The sequence below is a fragment of the Scophthalmus maximus genome, chromosome 5, assembly GCF_022379125.1.
Source record: "Scophthalmus maximus strain ysfricsl-2021 chromosome 5, ASM2237912v1, whole genome shotgun sequence".
NCBI lineage: Eukaryota > Metazoa > Chordata > Actinopteri > Pleuronectiformes > Scophthalmidae > Scophthalmus > Scophthalmus maximus.
In genome coordinates this window covers 17,296,416-17,320,328 of record NC_061519.1, presented here as the reverse complement: position 1 = coordinate 17,320,328, position 23,913 = coordinate 17,296,416, and the positions used below count along the sequence as shown (strand labels likewise).

Sequence of the window (23,913 nt, the reverse complement as noted above, 5' to 3'; positions counted from 1 at the left end):
CGTACTGTATACCGCCTCTCGCCCAATGTCGGCTGGGATCGGCTCCAACTCCACCTCAACCCTCAAAGGATAAACCGTATAGATAATGGATGGGCGGTCACGGAAGTCCAATCATGACCCATCAAGATGTTTTATTTCCACCAAGTTACACTGTTATAATTGTCTTTTCTGAGGCATCAATCAAAGATCTGTTGAGAAACACCGTTTCAATGAGAGTCCTCGCTAAGATCAATAGAATTTTTGAATTGAAACAAAAACAATTTGTTGAACAGTCTTAAATTTACTAGTCTATAAATCATCTCATGACAAGATTTTCTGATTTGAGCCGTCGTTGCCTCTTGGACACATACAAAATAAATATACATCATAATATAGTACATATAATTTATACAATGGTAGTAATATTGAGAATATAAATTGCTTTGCGAAATCATTTATAGATTTAAAAAAAAAAAACACGTGTAATGTCTCTTTGTGACCAAGTCACTTCACAAAATCCTTTGACTCAGTATTCCCATATATCAGTGCTGTTCATTCATCTCTATTACTCTTGTCTATGCTTGTGTAGTTTAACTGATGATATAAAATTGAGAGCTATCTCAGTATGGTGAAAATATTTATCAAACATTACAAATATTTTTCTTCTATGTTGTCTTATTGCCCAATCCTTCCATGCAAATTACTATCTTTTGTTTTTTTTTATACTTCATATTTCAAATTTTATTAAAATGTCCCTTTTAATATGTTTCATTATAATGTTGTATCATATGTACTCTCAGATTTTGTTTTTGTTGAATGTCTTTATTGCATTGCAGTGTCCACACTAAAGCACTTAGAATAGCTTGTGTGTGTTTGCCTTGTCTTCCCTTGCCTAAATCCTTATTTTCAAATCTTATTTTCTTTTTCTTTTCTGCTTCCTCTCTGAAACTGCCGGTTCTCCAAGTCTCACACCAACATTTATCTTTCTGCTGTCCCATCACTCGTTGAAGATTCATTTCAGAGAGTTTACTTTTGCTTTCCTTTTGTATCCATGTCCCCAGTGTGCGCATCTCGGTGCCAGAAGTTCCTGATCTCTCGTGTGGGGGAGGACTGGATCTTCCTCATTCTGCTGGGGCTGCTCATGGCTCTGGTCAGCTGGGTCATGGACTACGCCATCGCCTTCTGCCAAGAAGGTAGGAGAGAGACAGAGAGTGAGAGAAGAAGGCGTTGGAGAGACAGATGGTCAGACAGTGAATTTAGGACTGTTTTCACAGAGACAACAAAGATGTGAACGATTGAGGCATGAGAGGCCATGATCTAAAATGATCCAAGAGTCATTGTCCTGCCATCAAGTTATATTGATCTCACAATCAATTAACTCAAAGAATTAATGGTTTTAAAAGCTTAGTTAACTATACAAATTATTTTAACGTGATTTGGAGGTTATTTAAATTGTAAATTACCATAAATACAAAAATTAAATATTATATTAAAATGTTAACTCAACTGTGAGGTTATGCTTTTTATTTACATTTTTTGAAGGTGGTTGAACCATGAGTCGAACATTCAGCCATCTGATATATGAATATATTTGTTTGTGATTTTTTTTTTAATTCAATACAATTGTCGAAAGAAGAAAAAAAATCCTCCTCCCCCTTTTACTGTGTTTTTTTTCTCCTTTCTTTGAGTTTGGCGTCCAATCTGAAAACGCATGTAGACACCAAAACTGGATATTCTGGTTAAACCTCTGTGAATAGGGATTTGATTGCCACTCATTAAAGCAGGCAAACTGGGTTTTTTTCTGTATTCACCTGGAGAATGATTAATCCCATATGGGCCCTAAAGGAGAAATGATTAGCAGCACTTTTAAGGTGTTCAGTAAAACGAGCAAAGGAGTGTCAAAATGACAGACTGCATGTGTTTTCATCTTGTAAGCATCTAATGGACAGATGACCAGAATAGAGAGACATATATGTTTTCTCATATGTAGCTGTCTTACGCTGTTTTCACACATGCACTGAAGTCTGGATATTTTCCAAAATTTTTTCAGGAGGGCTCTATGTGATAAGGCAAATGTCCGAAAATGTTGCCCCGAACATTTTCCAGAACTTTTCCTGCCAGCCCTGTAGTAAAATGTGTGTGAGTGAGGCTATGTGAGAATACAGCAGGAAAATGTCCCAACCCAATATTCCAGACATTTTCTGTAGTTCATGTCTGAAAACAGCCTTCAGTGTGGATAAAGATATTCTCTTCAGATCCCAGTGGCTTTTCTCTCTCCTCTTCCTCTCTTTTATAAAACGGCAAGAGAGCCAAGTCATGAATGAGAATGAGGGCACCAGGCTGCTGAAGGTGAAGAACAAAGCATGAATGAGGCAGAGAAGGAGACAAGTGCAAAGAGGCGCTGGAATTGGCTGTATCCGTTCACAACTGATAAATCTTGATACGTGATGGAAATGGTCATTCAACGTCTTCTAATGCATTGTACTGTGGTGAAATCACTTTGTGTGTGTGTGTGTGTGTGTGTGTGTGTGTGTGTGTGGGTGTGGGTGTGTGTGTGTGTGTGTGCGCAGCACAGAAGTGGATGTATGGTGGACTGGACAGTAACATGCTTCTGCAATACATCGCCTGGGTCACCTACCCTGTAGTGCTCATCACGTTCTCAGCGGGATTCACACAGATACTGTCGCCTCAGGCTGTGGGTAAGATTCACACACTCACACACATTTCTGCATCAACATATGTATTCATATCTCTTCTTTGTGGTCACATTTCTGTTTGAATAATGTAATTGACTTGCAGAATGCACAATAAGGCTACCAAGGACATGTGCTGTACGTGTCTCCGGGGTCACGTCTGCGGCAAATCCATAAAAATATACCTCCGATGAGATGTGCATACAGAAAACTGTATGAATATCAATCAGCTTTACCCCTCACCCCACCCCCCTTGCTCTCCATTAATTCTTCTCATCCCTCTCTCTGTAATTGCTCTCTTTCAACTCACCTTTTCTCTCCACTCCATCATCTCCTCTGTTTTCATCTCGCAGGTTCAGGTATTCCTGAGATGAAGACGATACTGCGGGGGGTGGTCCTGAAGGAGTACCTGACTTTTAAAACATTTGTGGCCAAAGTTATAGGCCTCACCTGTGCCCTGGGCAGCGGGATGCCCCTGGGGAAGGAGGTAGATGTTTTTTGTTGTTGTTTTTTTCTTCTCCATTCATCCCTTCTGATCTTCTTGGCTGTACAAATTACACAAGACAGATAGCTTGACAGTTTTTGCAGTTTCCTATCGGGAGCATATAAAAATCTTCACGCATCATTAAAGTCATGGCGGCAAAAATAAGGACGACTGATTAACTGCCAGCATTTCCCATTTGGGAGCACAGTAAAGTTGTTTGAGCTGACTCTGAGCAGCATTTAATCTTGCACAGGATCTTGAAAAACTTGAATACAGCATGCTTCACGTTAAAATGTGCTTTCAGTGATATCATGTCTGCTAACATCCTTGTCTCCGTCCCGACCTCCCTCTCAGGGACCCTTTGTTCATGTCGCCAGCCTCTGCGCTGCTCTGCTGAGCAAATTCATGGCTGCTGTTTTCGGTGGGATTGACATGGTGAGAATGGTAATAACATTAATAATCTCTTAAACTGATTTTCAGGTTCGCAAATGCACAAATTGAAACTTGTTTGAAGCTTTGAGTACATTCACTGATTGTGCCTCGAACTGGAGCTTGATTAACATAAAATTAATTGATTTAATTTTTTGATTATGCATCTGTATGACAGGTTGTGGTGAGACTAGTTTATTTATTATATTTAGTTTTTTCATGGTTTTTGGCAGGTGGCTTGTTCTCAGCATGTTGGAGAACTTGTCACATTTCCTCTCTGTCATGTTGTTTCAGTGTCGTCTGCCTCTGTCCCACACCGACTCTGATGTTGAGCTCAGTCTGTGTCGGGCCTTGCTTTCTGCTGCAGGACTTTATCTGGTCTGTCGCCCTCATGCTGTAAAATGAATTTAAGACTTATTGGACTCCTCACTGATGGTATCACGTGATGGATAAGAATCTAAACATGTAAAGTGGCTACATCTTTGGCAAAGTTCTGTATGAAATATACTCCTTTATTTTCTTTAACCAAATTTTAGTTATGTGTAGGCCAAAACGTATTTTTCAGTATTCTATAGCAGGCTACTTTGTAAGGAAATTAAATTCATATAAAGTTGAAACATTAAATATAAATAAAACATACTGTGGTTAGTTTCATATGTGGTATTCTTCAGTAGTTCTAAAATCCTCACTGCAGCCCTGTTTTGACGTGTAATAATTTGACCTAATGATGATTAAGTCATGATTTGAATTTATCATCATTAATTGAATGAATGATAAATTATTTGAACGTGTTTTAAAGCTGGGCATTATATCATATATGTAGAAGTTTAACCATTTGCCCCTTCACTCAATTTGTGCATAAATGCTCATGTCAGAGAAGGTTCCCTTTTGTTTTCAGGACCAGTGCTCTCTCTCTCTTTCAGAAACAGCCTGTTCACACTTGCTCAGTTCGCTGACATCAGTACAAACACAGTCTGACCTGTTGGTCACTGACCTGCTCCACTGGAGCAGTTGATGGTTAAGGACCCCACCTCATTACCCATCCATTATGTGGGGATCAACTTTTCTGTCGCCAGGCATTTTTTGGCCATCAGGCCCTTTATGCCTCGCTGCTACATGAGGGTTTCACAACAAGACGTTTGTTTGAATTAACTTGAGGGACTTGAGCACCAAATCTTGATGTTTGCCATGGATGAACAGTGTAGTTGAAAACATTTCTAAGATCTATGTTTGGTTTTTGAGAAGAAAAACAATCAACAAACAATAAAAAGATCAGGAATTCAAGGAACATCAATTTTGCCTTTAACCCTTTAACTTTAACCCTAAAATGTAATGAAGAAGCAAGATTCAGGTAGATGTTACAGAAATAACATATGTAATATATGTAAATAAAGTATAGTAGTATTATAGTGTATATACTATAGATATTATAGTGAAACAGTGAAAATATATGAAAGAAGCCAAGATGAAATTGAAAACAAAATGATTGAAATGAACTGCAACAGGCATCCAACAGGTTGGTTTTGCAGCTCGAGAGAAACCAATTTCAGATTTTTATCCTTTATACTTTGTAGTATGTAAGAAAGACAACTCAAGAATAGCACACAAACACAGCAGTAACTGTGTAAAGTCTTTGACATTTCTTTGAATTTCTGTCACTCTCCAGGACACACTCTCGCCTCCACTCATGTGAGACCTCATCCTGGGCTCCTGTCTATTTCTGCACTGGACAATTCGCTGCACGTCTCCTATAGCCCTCCTCTGTGCACCGACAGCACCGGCACCAGCATCAGTAGCGGAGGCAGATAGACCTCAGTGATGTGGAGGAGGAAAAACACATGTCAGCACAGAAAGAAAGACCTAAATAATCCAGGCGTCGGCTACAGCCATTAAACATAATCATTCTGGGAACGTGTTAATTTGGTCCTCTGCGGAATTAAGACTGTGTTTGCAGAAGCTCTTTGCTGCTTGTTTGATTTTGTGCCGTTTGTATAATGAGCGGGATGACTTCCAGGAAGAGGATTAAAGAAAAAAAAAAGGTAACTTCTCCACTTGCACAGATGGCACTCACACATATTTTTCCTTTTTTGTGTTTCAATGTTACTGCTAAAGGAAGAGGCCTTTGAGGGAAGCAAGGTACGAATGCATGAATCAGATGCAGTTGCTTTATTGCCAATTCCATCAACCCTAATAATCCATGCACCCCATTTCAGATCGGCTGAGAGAGATCGATGCCTTTGCATTTGTCTGCGCTGTGTTTGATTCTGTTCAGTGAACCGTCACCACGAGGCATCGATCTGCGTTGCCTATGCTGCAGTGCAAGCATCTCATACCATGATTTCAACGCTCAATCTGTGTTTTCAATTATGAGCTCACATATCACACAGTGACCTTGGTTTTATGGGTTTAGTTTTTGAGAAACTAAAAAGAGAGAAATCTGTTATGTATAGTGTTTGTGGCATTTGCACATGAATGTACACCTGCTGGTGTGTGTGTGTGTGTTTGTGTGTGTCTCTATTCTGTTTTTGTGTGTATGTATATCTGTGTGTATATCTGACTCTGTTCGGACAGAACGAGTTGAGGAACACAGAGATGCTGTCGGCTGCCTGTGCAGTGGGTGTGGGCTGCTGCTTCGCTGCCCCAATTGGAGGTAAGACAACACGGCCGCAGCATTGCTGTGATTGAATGGTGTCTAATAATAATGCTCTATGATTATGGGAGCTAATTGGATAAGGAGAATATTTACCCTGCTACTTCCAGAGTGCCGGTCTGGATCAGTCCTTTAGTCTAACTCTGATTCTGAGCAACATACTTTGTCTCAACAATGGTTAACATTAAAGGGGAAATAGACAACTTTTTGTCATTATGACGTTAAAACAGAATGAACAGTGTAATGGCGATGGAAAAACAACACCATCCGCACTTATATTGGTCCCTCACAAGCCTTGCTCATATTCTCTTGGCAAACGAGATGCGATTTTCACAGAAACATGTTGGATCAAATGTATGTTTCTGTGATGCAGGGGTGCTGTTCAGTATTGAGGTAACGTCAACGTTTTTTGCGGTGAGGAACTACTGGAGGGGCTTCTTTGCTGCCACCTTCAGTGCCTTCATATTTAGAGTGCTGGCAGTATGGAACCAGGAGGAAGGTAAAACATGGGGAAAATATAATTTATTCTTCTCTGTGTTTGTGTATGTCTGCTTGTGACGTTACCTGCGTCATTTTGTGTGTTTTCTGTTTTAGGAATATTCCATACGGAAAATCTTAGTTTTGTCAAGACACACTTATCATCATCAATTACTTTAATTGGACAAAGAGTCAATACTATTATTTGTTATAGCACCACAGAATTATATTTTATTATGTCATATTCTCAGTCCCATAGTGTTCTGTATGTAGCCCATAGTTCTGTCACTAGCACACTGCTTTACACTCGCCACACCGTGAGAACAATCTTTCCTTTCATTCAGAGACCATCACCGCTCTCTTCAAGACCCGATTCCGCCTGGACTTCCCGTTTGACCTTCAGGAGCTGCCGGCGTTCGCCATCCTCGGGTGAGTGTGTTTGTCTGGACTGACACAACATTAAACTGATCCCAGAGCTGTTTGGCACCTCTGTTAATCAGGAGATCTGAGCTCTCATTCAGCCACCCCCCTTCACATTCATATTCCTGTTGAGATTCTGAAGGGTGAATTTTTATTCGATGAAATTACATGCTGATTTGTTTGATGCCAAAATACTAAAATAGACAAAAACAAATGAATTCTCATTGTTTGGCTTCTTGTCAACGAGTCTCAGAAAACGTGAAGAGGAGCTGAAGCTGTATTTCAGCATTGGATTGATTTTCATTCTGGTTTTTGTCTTTGTCTGTTCGTAGGATTGCCTGTGGCTTTGGCGGCGCTCTCTTTGTCTACCTTAACCGCCTGATTGTAGAGTGCATGAGGAAACAGAAGACTATTAACAAGTTCTTGCTGAGGAAGTGAGTATCTGATTAGTCATGTTACGAACCTTCAAACTTTTGTGGATTGACCCCCTGTCCCCTTTAATTGATCTTTTTGAGAAATGACTTTCTGATGGTTTGATGAGATAAGATTGATAAACATGAGGCCGAAGCACATCACAGGGAGCTATGTTTAGCCTTTCCATCCTCACCAACCACAAATCGAGTATGCACATACAGATTGACAAGCACACCCATTAATGACCCTGCAGTCCCTCTCTTCCTGTCAGGCGTCTGGTGTATCCTGCACTCGTCACCCTGCTCATCTCCACACTCACGTTCCCTCCGGGCTTTGGGCAGTTCATGGCTGGACAGGTGAGAATATACTTTCACACTCTTCTGACAGTATGAAAGCATGTCTCTGTTGTTGGTAAATGATTGATGATCATGTTAAACGAAGTGAGAGCCAATCCCAGCTGACACTGGGCAAGAGGCGGGGTTCACCCTAGACAGGTCACCAGCTCATCACAGGGCCAACATTCAGAGACAAACAACATTCACTCTTACATTCATAAATTTGGTTTCCAACCCATGGCCGAGTTTAGAAAGTGTAACTGTGAAATATAGTTAGGGTTGTTATGGGCAGAGATGCAAAGTAATCCTGCATAACAACAATATCATGTTTGAGCTTTTTGAGTACATTTTTTTTTTTTTTAAATAGTCATGCTCATTTATGGAAAGTTCCTAAAATATAACAGAGGTAAACAGATTGCTACTCGTCATGACAGTTGGGCTATTCTTATTTCGAGCCAATCCCAGCTTACATTGGGCGAGAGGCGGGGTTCACCCTGGGTTCGCCAGCCAATCACAGCCTACCACATACAGAGACGGACAACCATTCACTCTCACATTCACACCTACAGTCAATTTAGAGTCTCCAATGAACCTAACCCCATTCATTCCCCATCTTTGGACTGTGGGGGGAAGCCGGAGAACCCAGAGAGAACCCACGCACTTCCCACGCACGGGGAGAACATGCAAACTCCACACAGAAAGGCCCTGGTTGAACCGGGATTCGAACCCAGAACCTTCTTGCTGTGAGGCGAAAGTCCTAACCACTACACCACCGTGCAGCCCCCAATACTAATACCATCAAAACAATCACATTGTCATCAGTTGATACCTGCTACACATGTTAGCACATCAGTGTTAAGTTGTGTCCAAGTACAGTCTCAGACTGCTAGCATCCACCCATCCATCCATCCATCATCTAATGAAGATAATATTCATATAAAGTTTTCCTTGTGTATCTGTCAGCTGACGCAGCATGAGTCTTTGGTCACGCTGTTCGACAACCGCACATGGTGCCGTCAGGGTGTGGCCGAGGAGTTCAACTACATCAGCCACCACCACGCCTGGAAACACCCCCAGGTCAACGTCTTCATCACGCTCATCCTCTTCATCCTCATGAAGGTAGGCCTTGGGCACATGAAGCAATCTGATGTGACGATTTTCGATGCTCACGATTCCTCAAACAAACGTGTCTCTCCTTGTCTCAGTTCTGGATGTCTGCTGTGGCCACCACAATGCCCGTGCCGTGTGGGGCCTTCATGCCAGTTTTCCTTATTGGTGAATAATATCAGTTTGTGATTAAGATAATAATCATTATAAACTTATCTGTGTAGCATCTTTCAAAACACAGTTAGAAAGTGAAGAAAAAAAGAAGACTTGAAGGCAAACAATAGGAAACTATTAAAAGCAGTTTGAAGATCACAGAAATATAAGAGTAAAAATGTTACAGATTTAAAAATAAAATTATATAAATTATTCTAAAATGATATTCACTAAGATCTGATCCTGGATAAAGACTTCTTGCTGTGTCTGTATGTTATGGTCAGGTGCAGCATTCGGTAGACTTGTTGGAGAGATCATGGCAGCCATGTTTCCTGATGGCATACATGCTGACGGCAGTGTCTATCACATAGTTCCTGGTGGTTATGCTGTGGTTGGTAAGTTGCTCCAAATCAATTTTTATACACTGTGCTTTGATCCACCATTTCCTGTCTAATTTGTCTTTATAACGAATGTCCTGACCACTTTTCACTGCTGCCATTTTATGGCTTTATACCAGCTTATTGAATGTGCTGATGAAAATTGATGCCACTTAAGTTGAACATTACATTTTGGACCAAAGTCAAATAGAAAATCGTTCAATTCAAACTTGCCACGGTCGTGACTCGCTGGTTAGTGCGACAGGACGGAGTTAAATGTTATGAATGACAAAGACATCCTGCAGAAAATCTCTTTCAAAGTTTGGATTTGAAGTCTTGCAGTGATGAGCAGCACACATTTGAACAGTCTGTAAAGAGCCTAAATGGAAAAAAAAAATCATTTCTCTTTGATTCACTTCCCTCCCATACAGGTGCTGCAGCGTTGTCTGGAGCCGTCACCCACACTGTGTCCACAGCGGTCATCGTGTTTGAGCTGACCGGTCAGATCTCCCACATCCTGCCTGTGATGATCGCCGTCATTCTGGCCAATGCCGTGGCCCAGTCTCTGCAGCCATCTCTTTACGACTCCATCATCCGCATCAAGAAACTTCCTTATCTGCCCGAGCTGGGCATGGGACATCACGAGTGAGTCAGTGGGTCCACAATCTGTGGCTTGTTTGAACCGCCAGGACAGAGTTGTTTTCCCAGTGATTCTTCACCCCATGTCTTCATCTTCTCTCCACCTGTCTGGCCTCTCATTTTCTTCCCTCTCTCAATTCTACTTCTATTCCCTCCCCATTCTCATCTCTTGACCTCCATTTTCTCCCCGGCCCCATATCTCAGGAAGTATAATATCCGCGTGGAGGACATCATGGTCAGGGACGTGCGCTACATCACTCTCACCTCTTCCTATCGGGACCTGCAGGAGATGCTGCTGACGGCTCAACTCAAAACTCTGGCCCTGGTTGAATCCAGAGGTGAGTTAATACATAATATATCTACAAGGCAATGGCCACATGGAAAACAAATACAGGTCAATTAAAACCTCGACCTCATCCACTGCCTTTGAGATGAGCCGCACTGAGCAAGGCCTTTTTTCCGACTGGTGTTCTTGTGGCTGAATAGGAACAAATCACTGCAGCCTGCAGAAAACCTGGAGCCAGGAGAGCTGAGACTGTTACGGCAGCATTGGCATGTCTATGGTTATGAAAACATGGTTATGTTTTCTCCAGATACTTTTGGCCAAGTGTAAAAGTCTTCTACTACACTTTAAAATCCATCGTGAAATGAAAAAGCTAATTGGGTCCAACTAGCACTTGAGTAAATGTTTAAAACGTATCACTAATTCTATAGAAAAATCTGAAACATTACCCGGCTCTCACGTGTAAGTCCAATTTATGTACTTTCGCGCTGTGGCACAATCCCTCCACTACCACTTTACTAATTTTATTTCATTGCTTTTTTTAACCTTTATCTGAACAAAATGTCCATCATCCTCTCTCTCTTTCTTCCTCCTTCAGACTCCATGATCCTGCTGGGCTCCATCGAGCGATTGCAGCTCCAGTCTCTGCTCTCTCTTCAGCTGGGACGCCAGCGGAGGCTGGAGTACCTCCACCAGCTGGCCCAGGACAACGGCACCCACGAACACCTGCCCAGCCTGACAACTGACAGCACCCCCAGCTCACCCTGCGCCCACACCCACGTCAACTCCTCGGCCAGCGCTCGCCAAGGGGTCCGCTTCCTGGTGAGCACCCAACAGGTGTGAGGCGTCCGGGGGCGCCAGGGCTGGGCTGGGGTGACGTCTGGCTTGGGTTGGGTTGTAGCGATAGACCAAAGACACAGACACAGCATGTGTGAGGCATGTAGCAGTAGGTAAAGGCACAGACCGAGTTTTTGGACAGCTGTTGTGGTAAGTGTGTGCAAACTGAATAAATGTCCTTTACACATATTTATACTTTTGAATTAACTCATTTGTTCTGTGTCTCTGTTGTCTGTGCCCTTACCTGTGCTGTCCTGTTTGTTTACGTGCATGTGCTTGTATTTTTCTTTGTCTTTTCTGTGCTCTCTCTCTCTCTCTCTCTCTCTCTCCCTCCCTCCCCCCCCCCTCTCTCTTTTTCTGTGTGTTTGTGCATGTGTGCGGTTGTGTCTGGCTTCTTCTGTTAATATATTTTCCATGTAGATCTCCACAGAGGAGTCGTCCTCCTTCAGCCCAGTGGCTTCCAACATTCAGCTTCCTCTGAAATCTGCCCTGAAAATGGTGTCTGCCATCAGTGACACAGAGACGCAAAATAGTATGTACTGTACACACAGTGGGACACATGGAGGGAGGACACTGATGTGGGATGCGGAGAACAAACCGGTCACAAATCAAATCCAAACTCACTAAAAGCTTGTTGTCGTTTTTTCTCCGAGGCTCTCAGACGCTTTCCTGTGCGGACCAAGACAAGGAGCTGCTGGAGGTGAGCACAAGAGCCAGAAAAAAAGAAAACAGGATATAAAAAATGCATGGGTGCAAATGTGCTGTAAGAGTGTATGTATGGTATTCAAGGGTGTGTGTTTTTGTGTGCGTGCTGTCTCTGAGTCCACGAACATGCCGCCAATTCCTGCTGCAGCTGACAGGCAGGTTCCTCCCGAAGGCAGCAGAGTTTTTCTGTTCAATCTCACGCTGGGGTCGTACCTTTTTAGTTTTAAATCTTCTGTGAGTCATTGCCCCCTCAATGCACAACACATTCACTGCCAAGAAAATGTCTTTGAACATCCTTCATTTCACCATTTCTTTGGGTTTATTCTGATGCACTTGTGGGTCAGACATTGAAAACTCGTGCTGTCCAGCCTTCAAACCCACGGATGTTATTTGTTTCCAGTTTCCAGTGAATATCAGAGTGTCCAAAGATACAAAATATGTCAGCCTGACTTTTTGGTAAATGTGGATGAAGTGATATACAAGACAACTCGATAAAAGAGCTCAGCCACAAAATGTCTGGGCCCTTGGGTTTGAATATTTCACCCAGGTTACACTTCATTTGGTGCCGTGGGTTTGTCTTTAGCTTAAACTATTTAGGTAGAGCTGGAAAGTTAATTTTGTCCTGTTGTCTATTGACAGAAATGAATTTCCTTAATTTACGTATGAAGCTTTTATGAAACAAAATATCCAGCGTCTCATAACATTGTGTCAAATATTAGAAATTTCTACATTGTTTTAAGTTGTTTAAATAAAATAATAATTAGGTTTTACAAAGACAATGTAAGTCATGTTACGATGTCTGTCTTGGGAATTATAACAGGCCTTTTCTTTTTACTATTTTCTATAAGTAAACATAAAAAGCACGTTTGTCGCTTGAGTGTTTGTTGTGAAACAATTGTCTTCAACTGAAGTTTCATTTGACATTTATCTCTCCGCTTATGGGCAGTGGCGACTGACACAAGTTGTCAGACACTGATGAATAAAACAAGCCTGTTGGGGACATTTAAGGAAAAACACAAGGGCTCAAACTACTTGACGAGAATGCTTAAATATATGATGTTTAAAACCCTAACTTCTGGCAGTGTATCTGTCATCCAATGTTGTAATGACATTGGGTTTCTTGTGCAGATTTCATCCTCTCTCGTGTTGCTTCTGGCAGTATTGTGCTCACGTCACATAAACTTCTCCCAGTAAAAGTCAGACTGGGATACCAAGTTTCACTGATGCCATGTTAATGTTGTGCCATGTCGATGCTTTCTCTCCCCGGCTGAAAAGAGCCCGGCAGGACCGGCTCCTCATGAAATGATGAAGCCCAATCCCAAACGAGTGAGGATCTCCATGGCGGTAAGATTGTCCTCTGCCTCGAAACTGTCGCTTAGCAACCGTTGCCTTGATACACACGTAGTGAGTGCTGCACCTAAATGTAACCACAGCCTTATGGGGAGAGCGAGAGAAAGTGTGTGTGTGTGTGTGTGTGTGTGTGTGTGTGTGTGTGTGTGTGTGTGTGTGTGTGTGTGTGTGTGTGTGTGTGTGTGTGTGTGTGTGTGTGTGTGTGTGTGTGTGTGTGTGTGTGTGTGTGTGTGTGTTTAATTTAAGCTGTTTTTTTCGCAAATTTATTGACGCGGTCACCAATTTTGTTCCTTAGAAATTATTTATAAGATATGAATGAATAATATAAAGTTAAATGTTTCATTGGTCTAAAGTTGTGTATTTTACAATCAAACGGATCATCCACTCAGATTGTTCACCCAGTGCAGTGTGTTGATATACTGTATTTACAATGTATTGTATGACTTTCTCATGATTTTTTCTTTTAGGATACTACTGAAGTGGAAGATTGTATGACTCCATCAGACGTGAGACGTGCACATATATAAAGAATATATATTAGTCAAGTTAAGAGTATAGAAGTTTTCAGTGTCTCGTCACCTTCTCATTTCAGATAGCAGAATGGGAGGAGCAGCAGCTTGATGAACCGGTGGATTTCAAAAACTGCAAGATTGACCCTGCGCCCTTCCAGCTGGTGGAGCAAACATCTCTGCATAAGGTAAAAATATCAACCAAGAGCACTGAGCAGTCTGTCAAATGAAGTCAACCTCTCAGGACCTTTTGAGGTAATTCTCCTCATCACAAAATGTGAATCTTTATCAATAAGTGCTCATTGTTTACCTCACAGAGTCCTGCGGCCTCTTCAGTGCCTAATGTACAGAGCAGTGCATCAAATGAATGTGACCTGTTTGTACTGCATTGCATGTATGAAAGCAGTTTAAGATTGGTTGGTGTCCAGTTTATAGTCTGCAAAGAATTTCTGACTCTAGGATGGCCTGGTCTAATCTTGAGAGGCAAAAATACCTCAGTCTGATCCCAGCATTACAGTTTTCATCATGCTGATCTAAAATGCAAACGAACGCCCTCTTTGAGTCTTTATCCAGGCCACGACCCTCTCTCCTCTCCTCCTCCGCAGACTCACACCATCTTCTCTCTGCTGGGTCTGGATCACGCCTATGTGACCAGCATGGGACGCCTGGTGGGAGTGGTCTCTCTCAAAGAGGTATGCACATGTGTATTATCTTCAGCTGTTCAGATCTTATAGAGAATGTTTTCTGTATCTGATCATTAAACCTCACCCTCTCTCTCTCTGTTCCCTTTTTTTTTATACCTATTGTTATGCTTCCGCTTGTGACAATTCATTTTTTCCTGCGGGCTCTTGGCTGTCCAGTTGCGTAAGGCCATCGAGGGCTCAGTGACAGTGACTGGGGTGAAAGTGCGCCCCCCGCTGGCCAGTTTCCGTGACAGCGGCAACAGCACAAACGTATCCGAGGTGACTGAACTACACAAGCTGTGTATCCGCCACAGGGGGCTCTCGTTGCCCCGGGAACCCAACCCTCCAGATGTGGAGGAGCAGCCCGATCTCCCCTACAAGGAGATCCCCGTCAACTTCTCGGACCAAACCAGTTTGCAGTTTGAAACCAGCCCCGGAGACATTATGACTCAGTCGTTGGAGCTGGTGCTCCAGGAAAGTCCCTCATTCACCGAGGACCAATCAGAGTTAACTTTTGACTGCAGTCCCTCCCACACTGAGGAATCAGAGCTGGCCTGTGACTATGACCCCCCCACCCAAACTCCTGAGCAGGACGAAACCGAGCAACAAAAGGGCACACCATCTCTGGACAAGGACCAATCAGAACCTGAGGGAGATAGTAGCCCTGCCTACATTGAGGATCGATCAGAATGATGAGATCCGTCCTGTCGTCTCATGAATGTTGACGTTTCTTACATTTGTAGAGGTCTCACTCGCCTCCAAGTCCAGCCTAGATACCCGAGTTTCTAATGTTGTGGTGTGAATGCGTGAGCGAGTGTGACCATGAGTAGTTAATGTTTCAAACAGATTAATTTGCCTTTTTCAAGGATGAATGTAACGTTATTCTATATTTTTTTCTGTCAACAAATCCTTTGAAAAGATCAAAAGCAGCAATGGGGTTGTCTGTCTTAACACTTCCAGCCTCATTCGTGTGAAGACATGAATCTTTAAATGGGCACTCTAATGATTTTAAACCTTGTCATGTCACTTGAGTCAGACCTGACTGGGTCTGTGAAAGTGAAGCCAATGTGGAGGTGCTGAAAACCTGAATTCTCTCAAACGCCCAGCAGAGGGCGACTCCACTGCTTTATGGTCTCAATCGCTAGTTTCAAGTCTTCTTCAATACAGCATGATGTTCATGTCATAAATTATGGTCTCATTCAGAGTAAAATGGTAAAGAAAGCACGGTATGCATTGGGCCGTGGATACAGCATGATTGACAGCGAGTATCGTCCAAAGGTCGCAGGTGTAGGTGGACGTGCAGTGTCCTCGAGCTCTGTCAGGCCCCAAAATATGGTTCTTTCTGGTTTCAAAAACCAAGATGGCTCTGGTCAAAATGATGAACTCGAGGCGTCAAAACAGCAGTTCACGAATCAATGGGTGACGTGACGGTGGGCTGCCTCTTGGTTTGTGGACTACAAGTTTGTAAATGAAAACAATTGAATCAGGAGCCCACTTTTCATTGCTTGAATCCAGCAGCTCAAGGCTTGTTTTTGTGGGATCTGACTCCACATAAAACACAGTGCCAGTGCCGTGTTTCTGTCTTTTCATAGGACTTGATGACGATAAGAAATATTGAATATTCCAAGTGTGTGTGTGCGCGTGTGTAAGAGTGAGAGAGACTTTTTGACATCTTCCACGCCATGCATCAAATCTGCTCCAGACTCATTCAAGTCCAAACAAACATCCTTCAAACATGACGTCAGACAATTACAAGGAGAGAAATAAGTCACATGCAAATAATGAGGGCGAAGAACAAAAGGAACAAATTGTAGAGAAAAAGCACAGAGGAACAAAGACACAGGAACTAATTCTAATGAGCACACGATGGTATGAGTTCAAACAACTACCTATCTATTCACTAGCACTGGACTAATACACCGCCACAGAATTGTTGGCTAATGTAAAGATGTATCGGGGTTGGTTTCATGAGGTTATACAGTAAAAACTCCAAGGTTTGCAACACTCTGCAGTGACATGTCTCAGCATCAATAGTTTTATTTTTATTTTATTTATTTTTTCAACTGTCAAATATATATATCTATATATCAGCCCCAAAATCCACGATCAGTCGAGATCTATTCACATGGTGACAGGCAGCTTCCGAAAGTCCACCAAGCTCAGTTCAGGACTCCAAATAAATAAATAAATAAAGGTGAAACACATTGTAAGTACCATGAATATAATTTACTGCACAAGTAGCCTTGTTTGTCTTTGGAGGGGCCGGCTCGTCACTCGTCTGAACTGCCTCTACATCTTCTGCTATGTGAATGTACCGTGTTTCAACGTGGTTCTAGCATGATGAAGGACCAACTGTTTGAGTTCCACATGACAGGAAGCTACTGGCTGTTGTACAGAGCACACACACGCACACACACTTATATGCACACATGTACCGTATGCGGCCTGTAGATATTTACGCCATGATATGTTTTGCACATCTGATTCAGCCTGGCCTCAAATGCCGTGTTGAATATATTAAGCACAGTGATAACCCACAAGGTCCAAAAGCTGTTGTAGAGCCGAGTGTGTGCGTGTGCGCGCGCGCGAGTCCTTGTTACGAACTTCAAAGTGTTTTAGCTTCATGCAATGATTTTGAGCCATATTTTAGATCCTACAGCGTGCAGCACACCAACTCGGGCTCCTTTCTTGTCTGTGTAAAAACATTTGTGTGAGCATTTATTGACGTCTTACCTTTTTGTTTTGCATATAGAATGTGAAGTAGTGCTCGTCATATAAGACAATGTATAAGGATGTAAATGTAGAGCGTGTGTAAGCTAATTTGCAGCGTATCTAGTTAAGCAATAAGTCTCTAGTATCTCCCTTTATATGGCATTGGCCTGTATTTGCTTTGTACATATGAAAATACACGGATGAGATCTACGCACGGAGGAGAATTATGCATTTAAAATCCAACAACCATTGTTATTTTTCAGAGACCATTATTTTGTTTTTGTACATGAGTGAATGATTAAATTGGAAGAAAAACACCTTTAAGAGATGAGCTGAGAAATTGCTGGTTGTTTTTTTGTTGGGAGGGAAAAAGGACAACACATTTTCTGTCCAAAAAAACAACATATTTATATATGAAGTACATCCAGACAATAGGTATCAAACAAAGCCCGACCCACACGACACACCATGACCCAGAGTAAAACAACACTACAAAATATCCATAGAAAACCAATGCAATAGCAACACACGACTCTTCACAAATGTACAAAACTCAGAACAACAGCTTTTACATTCCTGTCCACCTCTCCGACATATTTAATGTTTACAGCAGCGATAAAGAGTGGAGCGAGATCAGTACATGAAAGCCCTGCAGGCTGCGACAGAAGGCAGTGAGTGGAGGAAACATGATTAGAGGAAGGAAAGAAGGCGACGAGGAGGTGGAGAGAGGTTTCCAGAGAAAGCAGAAAAGACAACGTCATATCCAGAATCGACACGGACTCAAAGAGACATAAAGATGGACAACACATCACATCAAATACTCTTTTTCTTCCTCCTTCTCCGCTACTTCCTCCCTCTCCTCCTCCTCGTCGAACGACGCCACCCCGGAGGAAGCCCGGTCAGAGAAGAAGCTCCTGGGGCTGCAGTGCCACGCCCGGAACTCATGAAACACGCTGCCTTCCTCATCCTCGTCCTCCTCGTCCTCCTCTCCAGGAGACTCCGAGTGAGAGGTTGAGTAGCAGGAGTCGAACCGGCTGCTCCTCCCCCGAGGCCTCCACTCAGGCTTGTGGTGGACGCAGACCTCACCGCGCTGCTCCCGCGGAGGCGCCGGCTGGTCCCCGTGACCACCCAGCCCCTCCTCTTCCTCCAGGAATGGACTCACGCAGTCGCTGGGTAAAGCAGGGGAGTTGGTCTGGCGGGAGTGTGGGTCATTGTGAGACGCAGACCGACCACAGTGAAGGCTGCTGCCGCTGCTGGAGCCCAGGAGACTGTCAGAGGGCGGCGCCTCACCGGCGTCCACCTCAGGCTGGCGTGGCCTTGCCGTGATGGGATTGGACGCGGTGGCGTCTGAGGGAGGAGCAAAGAGTCAGAACACCTGTGGAACGATGGAAGGATTGTTGGGGGAGGGGTGGGGGGATGAGTTTGTTCTGTCAGTGAGGACGCACCTTATGAAGACGACGAGTGATTCGAGATGAAATGAGCAAAATGGAGGCGAGCGTGGATACCTGAGCTCTGACAGAAGAGGGTGTGAGTCTGTCCGCTGCTGTGGGAGTCTTCATCGTTCGAGTCCTCCTCCTCCTCCTCCTCGTCTTCCATCGACGCCCAAGCACGCAACTTAGCCTCAGCGATGGCGAACTGCTCGGCCACTCCTGACAGGAACACAGGTCCAATTAATGCAGTCGTTTCCAAAATGTTTCTGCCTTATTTTATATGCCTCTACGTAATAACTTAATAACTTCTCATGTAAACATCTAAGAAACGTGGTTATGGCCTAAATTGAAGAAGACACTTGTTCCATTAAATGTATAAGAATTTATTTCTTATTTGTTTTTATCTCCATGAAAATTCTAACTCATTTAATACACATTTTTTATTCCTGAAAAAAAAAGAAACATAGTTGCAGTGGGTGAACCTACTACAATCTGGATAATACAACTCTGTTTCCTGGTTCCCCCATTTCTTGTCAATGCGTCGACCAAATGTCACATTGATATGTGAAGGTTCTAAGGTTTTACATGGCGATCAGTCAGCATCCTTTTCATGTGCAGACATTAACTTCTACCATATGACTTATAGTGGCTGTATGTGACGACCTTTGTCCTTTTTGAACTTGCAGGTGTAAAACTCAATGATAATTTTTTTTAAAAGCAAAGATTGCCTCCGAATCGTCTTGGGACTCTTTACAGGGGATAAAAATCCCAGAACGGATGAATCTGTCAAGAGGAGACTGTTCCCGTGGTTTTGCTGATATATCAATATCTATATTAAACAAGGATGGAGTAATATTGCCAACCGGATTCATACTTCTGTTTTTAGGGATTTGCTACCATTTTTTGCAGAACATCGTGTGTATCATGCATTTTCCTATTTCATTTTCAATCACTTTAAGAAACAAACTGTTGTGCCGGATTGAGTCAAACATAAGGGTTCATAATCTGCCTATTGTTCTCTTCAAAATTGCAAAATCTTCAAAACATCAGAAAATTTATAATAACGTCATTGACAATTCCCAAGAGCCCAAGATTACATCTTCAAAATGCTCATTTTGTCAAGCCAACAGTTCAAAAATGCATAAATAGAAGAAAGCATGAACATATCCACATTTAAGACAATTTAAGTGATTTAAGACGATTAAGTGATTTAAGACGATTTAAGTGTAGAGCTGCAACAGCTAATCGGTTAGTAATCGATTACTAAATGAATCGCCAGCTATTTTGATAATCGATTGATCGATACATGTAGTTTTTTTGGAGAAACAACTCAATATTCTCTGATTTCAGCTTCTTAAATGTGAATATTTTCTGGTTTCTTTACTCCTCTGGGACAGTAAAAAACTAAACTTTGGTGTGTGGACAAAACAAAACATCATGTTGGGGTTTGGGGAAACAAGATCAACATTTTTCACCATTTTATGACATTTAATGGCCCAAACAACTAATCGAGAAAATAATCGACAGATTAATCGGTTATGAAAGTAATCGTTAGTTGCAGCCCTATAAAAGTGTGTCAAGCGATTATGAAAATAGTTCACGTTGAATGTTCTGTTAATTGACTTATTGTCTACGTCACAAGCTTTTATGAAATCTGGAAAACGAGGAAAATGTCTTTATTTCCGTTTGAGAATAAAACCGACAGACTTCCTGATGCACCTGATGTACACTTACTGCGTACCCCCTGTCCCTCGACTCTCTCTCTCTCTCTCTCTTGATCAAACCACACTGATGTCACCGGCGCCAGAGAGGGTGAGTCACAGCAAAAACAACAGGAGCTGCCGTACCATTGGTGGGCAGTGAAGTGCTGTGGGAGAGGGTTCTAATGGGCCGCCGTCTGCTGCCAAGACGAGCCGTCACCCGACAGACAGCACAGAGGGCGGGGCGGCCGGCTGTCATGCAGGAGTTTTAGAGGATTAGGTGCATGACAGAAGGTGGGAGCTGGAGATGATGCTGGAGCTAAGCCAAGCGGCGGGAGAGGACGCACACGTCCACACGTGTCATCTCTGACACCGGCTAGTGACACTGCACTTTTGTCTCACCATAAAGTGTTTTAACACCGAATGGGGAACATCCCCTTGGCCGCGGGACAGTAGAGGTCACACAAGTAGATACCTGCAGCGAACCGGGCCTCCTTCTCTCCTTCAGTCAGGTGGCAGTAGGAGCTGAACTGGGAGTGGGCGGCCGGCGGAGGCTCTGCGGGTCTGGGCCAACCTTTCCACTCTATGAGGTGGGCGACCCGGCCCTGAGCCAGGGAGGTGGGCTTCGTCACATGGTCCCTCACTGCCTGCGAGATACCTGAGGACACAAGAGGCGGAGGTCCGACGTTGTGACTCGGGAAAGTCCGGGGCTTCCGAGAGTCAAAAGTGTCCTTACCATTCAAGGAGGATCTGGCGAGGGCTGCAAACTCGTGGATGCCGACAGTTTTCCGTGAGTCTGCTGGAGATTTTCCTGACTTTGGGATCATTTCACTCTCCTTAAATTTCACCTGAAAGAAAGATTAGATCTTTAGCTTTCGCACCAATGCATGAAAGTAGAAAACAAGCTGGTTTTAATCTCCCTGTCATTTCAGTTTGTGCAAAAACAGTAAATGTTTACCAATATTTACTGTGAACAAAAAAACGTTATAAGCGTTCTAATACCATCAAAACGCAAAGCTCAAACTCAAATATGAATCTCTTGACCAACAGCCGTAGCCTCCAATGCCAAGATGAAGGTTTACATTAAATACTCTGAAACGGTATTTTTTCTACCTCGTCATCCCTTTGTCTCTCCCTTCGCTCTCGACTCCTGGACCGCAGCCTCATCGTGGACAAGCAGAGCCAAACCAACACAACTGAGAGCCACAGCTTTGGTTTCACTGGTTTAAACCAGCGGGCAGACGGGCCAACAGCTATGCCCTAAATTTACCGCACAGATGCTCGAGCCACTGTAAGCCGTTGAAACCAGTTAAAATGGTCGGGGTTTAGGGAGATGGGGGCAGTGGTGGCAGCCTCCACGAACACATGGCTTGTGACCAGCTTGGATAAGCATTCCGGTCTGGCCTCATGACCCCCCCCCCCCCCCCCCCCCTCCCAAAGCTGCTAACTGACTGCATATCCCACAACAAATAGACATACGGCGACACATCGCAGATCTCGTGGGCCGGCTGAATCTGTGTCAGCAGCACATGGGAGAGGCTGGAAATATCCTTTTTGTTTTTAGGCCAGGTGAGTCTTTCAACAAGCACCACTTGACGGATATTCCTTAAGCAGATTGTCTCCCAAAGCAGCTAAGAAAGACGAGGCTCCCGGCTGTCGTGAAAGGCTTATGATAAAGGGAAAAAATGACAGTGAATGTGTGTCAGAGGCAAACCGGCAGGTAGCAGTGACGTGACGGACTTGAACAGCTCCGACAGTCTTTCTTTTGACGTTCAACACTCCTCAGAGGAGAGAGAGCTTCAAATCCGTGTGAGCCACCTGTGGGAGCTCTGCAGATGTCACTCATGACAAACACCACACATGCTCCCTCCTCAGAAAAACACCTTTCAAAATAGCCCAGACGCAAACACAAGAAAACACTTGGTGGAGAACAGCTCTTGCGCCTCGCAACTGCGAACACTTCACAACACTTCACCAGATGTGGAGAAGCCAGGGAGCAGCATCGTCGCCCACCTGACCCTGTTGGTTCGTGACCTCTGTAGAAGCCACGTGACCTTTTGTCACAATGAGCTCCTCCAAAATGTGTTGACTGATTCAATTTGAACCATGCCAAGTAGGAACTAACGAGCGATCGAATTTTGGGGGAGAAGCCGGGATATGTAGAGGAGAAGAATGTTTATTTCTTCTTTCCCATCCCGAAAGGTTTCCTTGAAACCCCCTCAGACTCGTCTATGACCCATTGGATGTCCCCCGGCCCCCCATGTCGGGTCACATCCCACATCCGGTCAGTGAAAGCAGTGGATGTATTTCAGTCCTGAAAGTCAAGAGTCCAACAACAACAACAACGACAACAATTCTGGTAATCAAATAGTTGTTTGACCCTCTGGAGCGGTTCATTGTGTGATGTTGCTTCTGAAAAACTTACACCTCACTGACTGACATTCAGCCAAATAACAAGCGCGTGTGTGTGTGTGTGTGTGTGTGTGTGTGGCCCCTGGCAGGTGTGATTCAGTTCCTCAGATTGTTTGGTCTGTAATCCTCTACACACCCTGGGCAGACTGGTGTTAACATGATCATCACTGGACGCGTCCTAGCAGGGGCGATGCTGCCTCCACTGACATGATCCCCAGGACCAACACGTGGGACCGAGTTCACAGCTGCTGCAGTGCTGATAATAATAATAATAATAATAATAATAATATGTGATCGTGAGGCTTCTTTCTCTCTCCCAACACCACAGAAGGGCAAAGGCCTGTAGCCTGCTGCGATCGCGGGGGGGAAACAACGCACGACGTCGCAGGCGCGGATGCAGCAGCGGGTCTCCTTGGCAACCTCTGAAGTCCCCATCTGCATACCAACATCTCCATATACCTGCACCGGACGAGGAGCCGCTGTCCTTCACGTGCAGCCCCGCGGACACCAGCCTCTCGGTACCTACCTGGCAGTCGGACCGCGGCGGCTCATCATAATGCGCCTGATTCGTCTCCAACCCGATCAACAGATGACAGCGCGCGGGGCGTCCTCCTGTCGCAGGGGCCGCGGTGGTGCCGCACTAACGCCGCTCCGCCGGCGGGAACACGAACACCTGCCCGACTCCAGCATCACACCTCCGGCACACATGCACCATTTGTTGCTCGGCGTGTGGGCGACACACCAGGCTGCCCGATGTCTCCCGATGGCGCGCGTCATCGGCGTAAAGGCGGTGTCACATCCCATCTCCCTCCTCCTCCTCCTCCTCCTCTTCGTGAAGCCAACATCAAGACAACGTCAGCCTGCATCTTTGTTCTTAGAAAGCACCGCAGCTTGTGCCAGTCATTTTTCTTCTTCTTCTAAGTGACATTTGATTTTGCTCAGCAACAGTTATTTGGGGAACGGGGTCAACAGGGTGGCTCTCGTCTGCGGACGTGTGAGGCCTCTGCTGCCAGTTTGCCCGGATATGATCATCTGTTTTTGACCTGCAGTGTAACAGCATAACAAGTCACATGCAAACCACCCAGATCTGTAAAGCACAGCCCTGTGGCCCCAGACCTGCAGGGGCCCCTGAAGC

The 23,913-nt window shown here is 44.0% G+C and overlaps 2 protein-coding genes across 10 annotated transcripts in view; one reads left to right on the top strand and one right to left on the bottom strand.

Annotated features, from left to right (window-relative positions):
* The window catches only part of clcn2a (chloride channel, voltage-sensitive 2a), a 34,574-nt gene extending 17,002 nt beyond the window's left edge, over positions 1-17,572 (top strand). For 3 of the 8 annotated variants that reach the window (XM_047332318.1, XM_047332319.1, XM_047332313.1), the window contains exons 3-25: positions 1,041-1,172; positions 2,550-2,678; positions 3,026-3,159; positions 3,511-3,600; positions 5,698-5,721; positions 6,157-6,235; positions 6,609-6,734; positions 7,057-7,141; positions 7,465-7,566; positions 7,800-7,902; positions 8,845-9,000; positions 9,087-9,156; positions 9,426-9,536; positions 9,950-10,163; positions 10,362-10,495; positions 11,039-11,277; positions 11,698-11,809; positions 11,931-11,977; positions 13,258-13,326; positions 13,800-13,838; positions 13,925-14,029; positions 14,447-14,533; positions 14,702-17,572. In XM_047332318.1, the coding sequence (XP_047188274.1) occupies positions 1,041-1,172; positions 2,550-2,678; positions 3,026-3,159; positions 3,511-3,600; positions 5,698-5,721; positions 6,157-6,235; positions 6,609-6,734; positions 7,057-7,141; positions 7,465-7,566; positions 7,800-7,902; positions 8,845-9,000; positions 9,087-9,156; positions 9,426-9,536; positions 9,950-10,163; positions 10,362-10,495; positions 11,039-11,277; positions 11,698-11,809; positions 11,931-11,977; positions 13,258-13,326; positions 13,800-13,838; positions 13,925-14,029; positions 14,447-14,533; positions 14,702-15,217 (2,903 nt within the window). In that variant the 3' untranslated portion in view covers positions 15,218-17,572. Of the gene's footprint in view, positions 1-1,040; positions 1,173-2,549; positions 2,679-3,025; positions 3,160-3,510; positions 3,601-5,697; positions 5,722-6,156; positions 6,236-6,608; positions 6,735-7,056; positions 7,142-7,464; positions 7,567-7,799; positions 7,903-8,844; positions 9,001-9,086; positions 9,157-9,425; positions 9,537-9,949; positions 10,164-10,361; positions 10,496-11,038; positions 11,278-11,697; positions 11,810-11,930; positions 11,978-13,257; positions 13,327-13,799; positions 13,839-13,924; positions 14,030-14,446; positions 14,534-14,701 lie in introns of those variants that run through there. The other 5 variants (XM_047332314.1, XM_047332316.1, XM_047332315.1 and 2 more) reach the window with 5 other exon arrangements.
* Positions 17,573-17,618: 46 nt separating this feature from the next.
* On the bottom strand, positions 17,619-23,572 carry fam131aa (family with sequence similarity 131 member Aa). 2 transcript variants are annotated; one of them, XM_035633019.2, is made up of 5 exons: positions 23,305-23,572; positions 21,103-21,214; positions 20,842-21,024; positions 18,742-18,885; positions 17,619-18,583 (listed from the first exon to the last, which is right to left on the bottom strand). In XM_035633019.2, the coding sequence occupies exons 2-5, from the start codon at positions 21,191-21,193 to the stop codon at positions 18,045-18,047; spliced, it is 957 nt and encodes a 318-aa protein (XP_035488912.1). In that variant the 5' UTR covers positions 21,194-21,214; positions 23,305-23,572; the 3' UTR covers positions 17,619-18,044. The 2 variants fall into 2 exon arrangements, with proteins under 2 accessions (XP_035488912.1, XP_035488911.1); XM_035633018.2 differs by lacking the exon at positions 23,305-23,572 and adding an exon at positions 21,480-21,599.
* Between the last annotated feature and the right edge of the window lie 341 nt (positions 23,573-23,913).

Bases quoted from the DNA above. Each gene is read 5' to 3' on its own strand.
- fam131aa (XM_035633018.2), bottom strand. From the start codon at position 21,533: ATGAGGCTGCGGTCCAGGAGTCGAGAGCGAAGGGAGAGACAAAGGGAT. The intron at 21,215-21,479 runs GTAGAAAAAATA...TCTTTCTTTCAG, and splicing joins AGAGACAAAGGGATGACGAG to GTGAAATTTAAGGAGAGTGA. The intron at 18,886-20,841 runs GTATCTACTTGT...TGTTCCTGTCAG, and splicing joins GGAGGCCCGGTTCGCTGCAG to GAGTGGCCGAGCAGTTCGCC.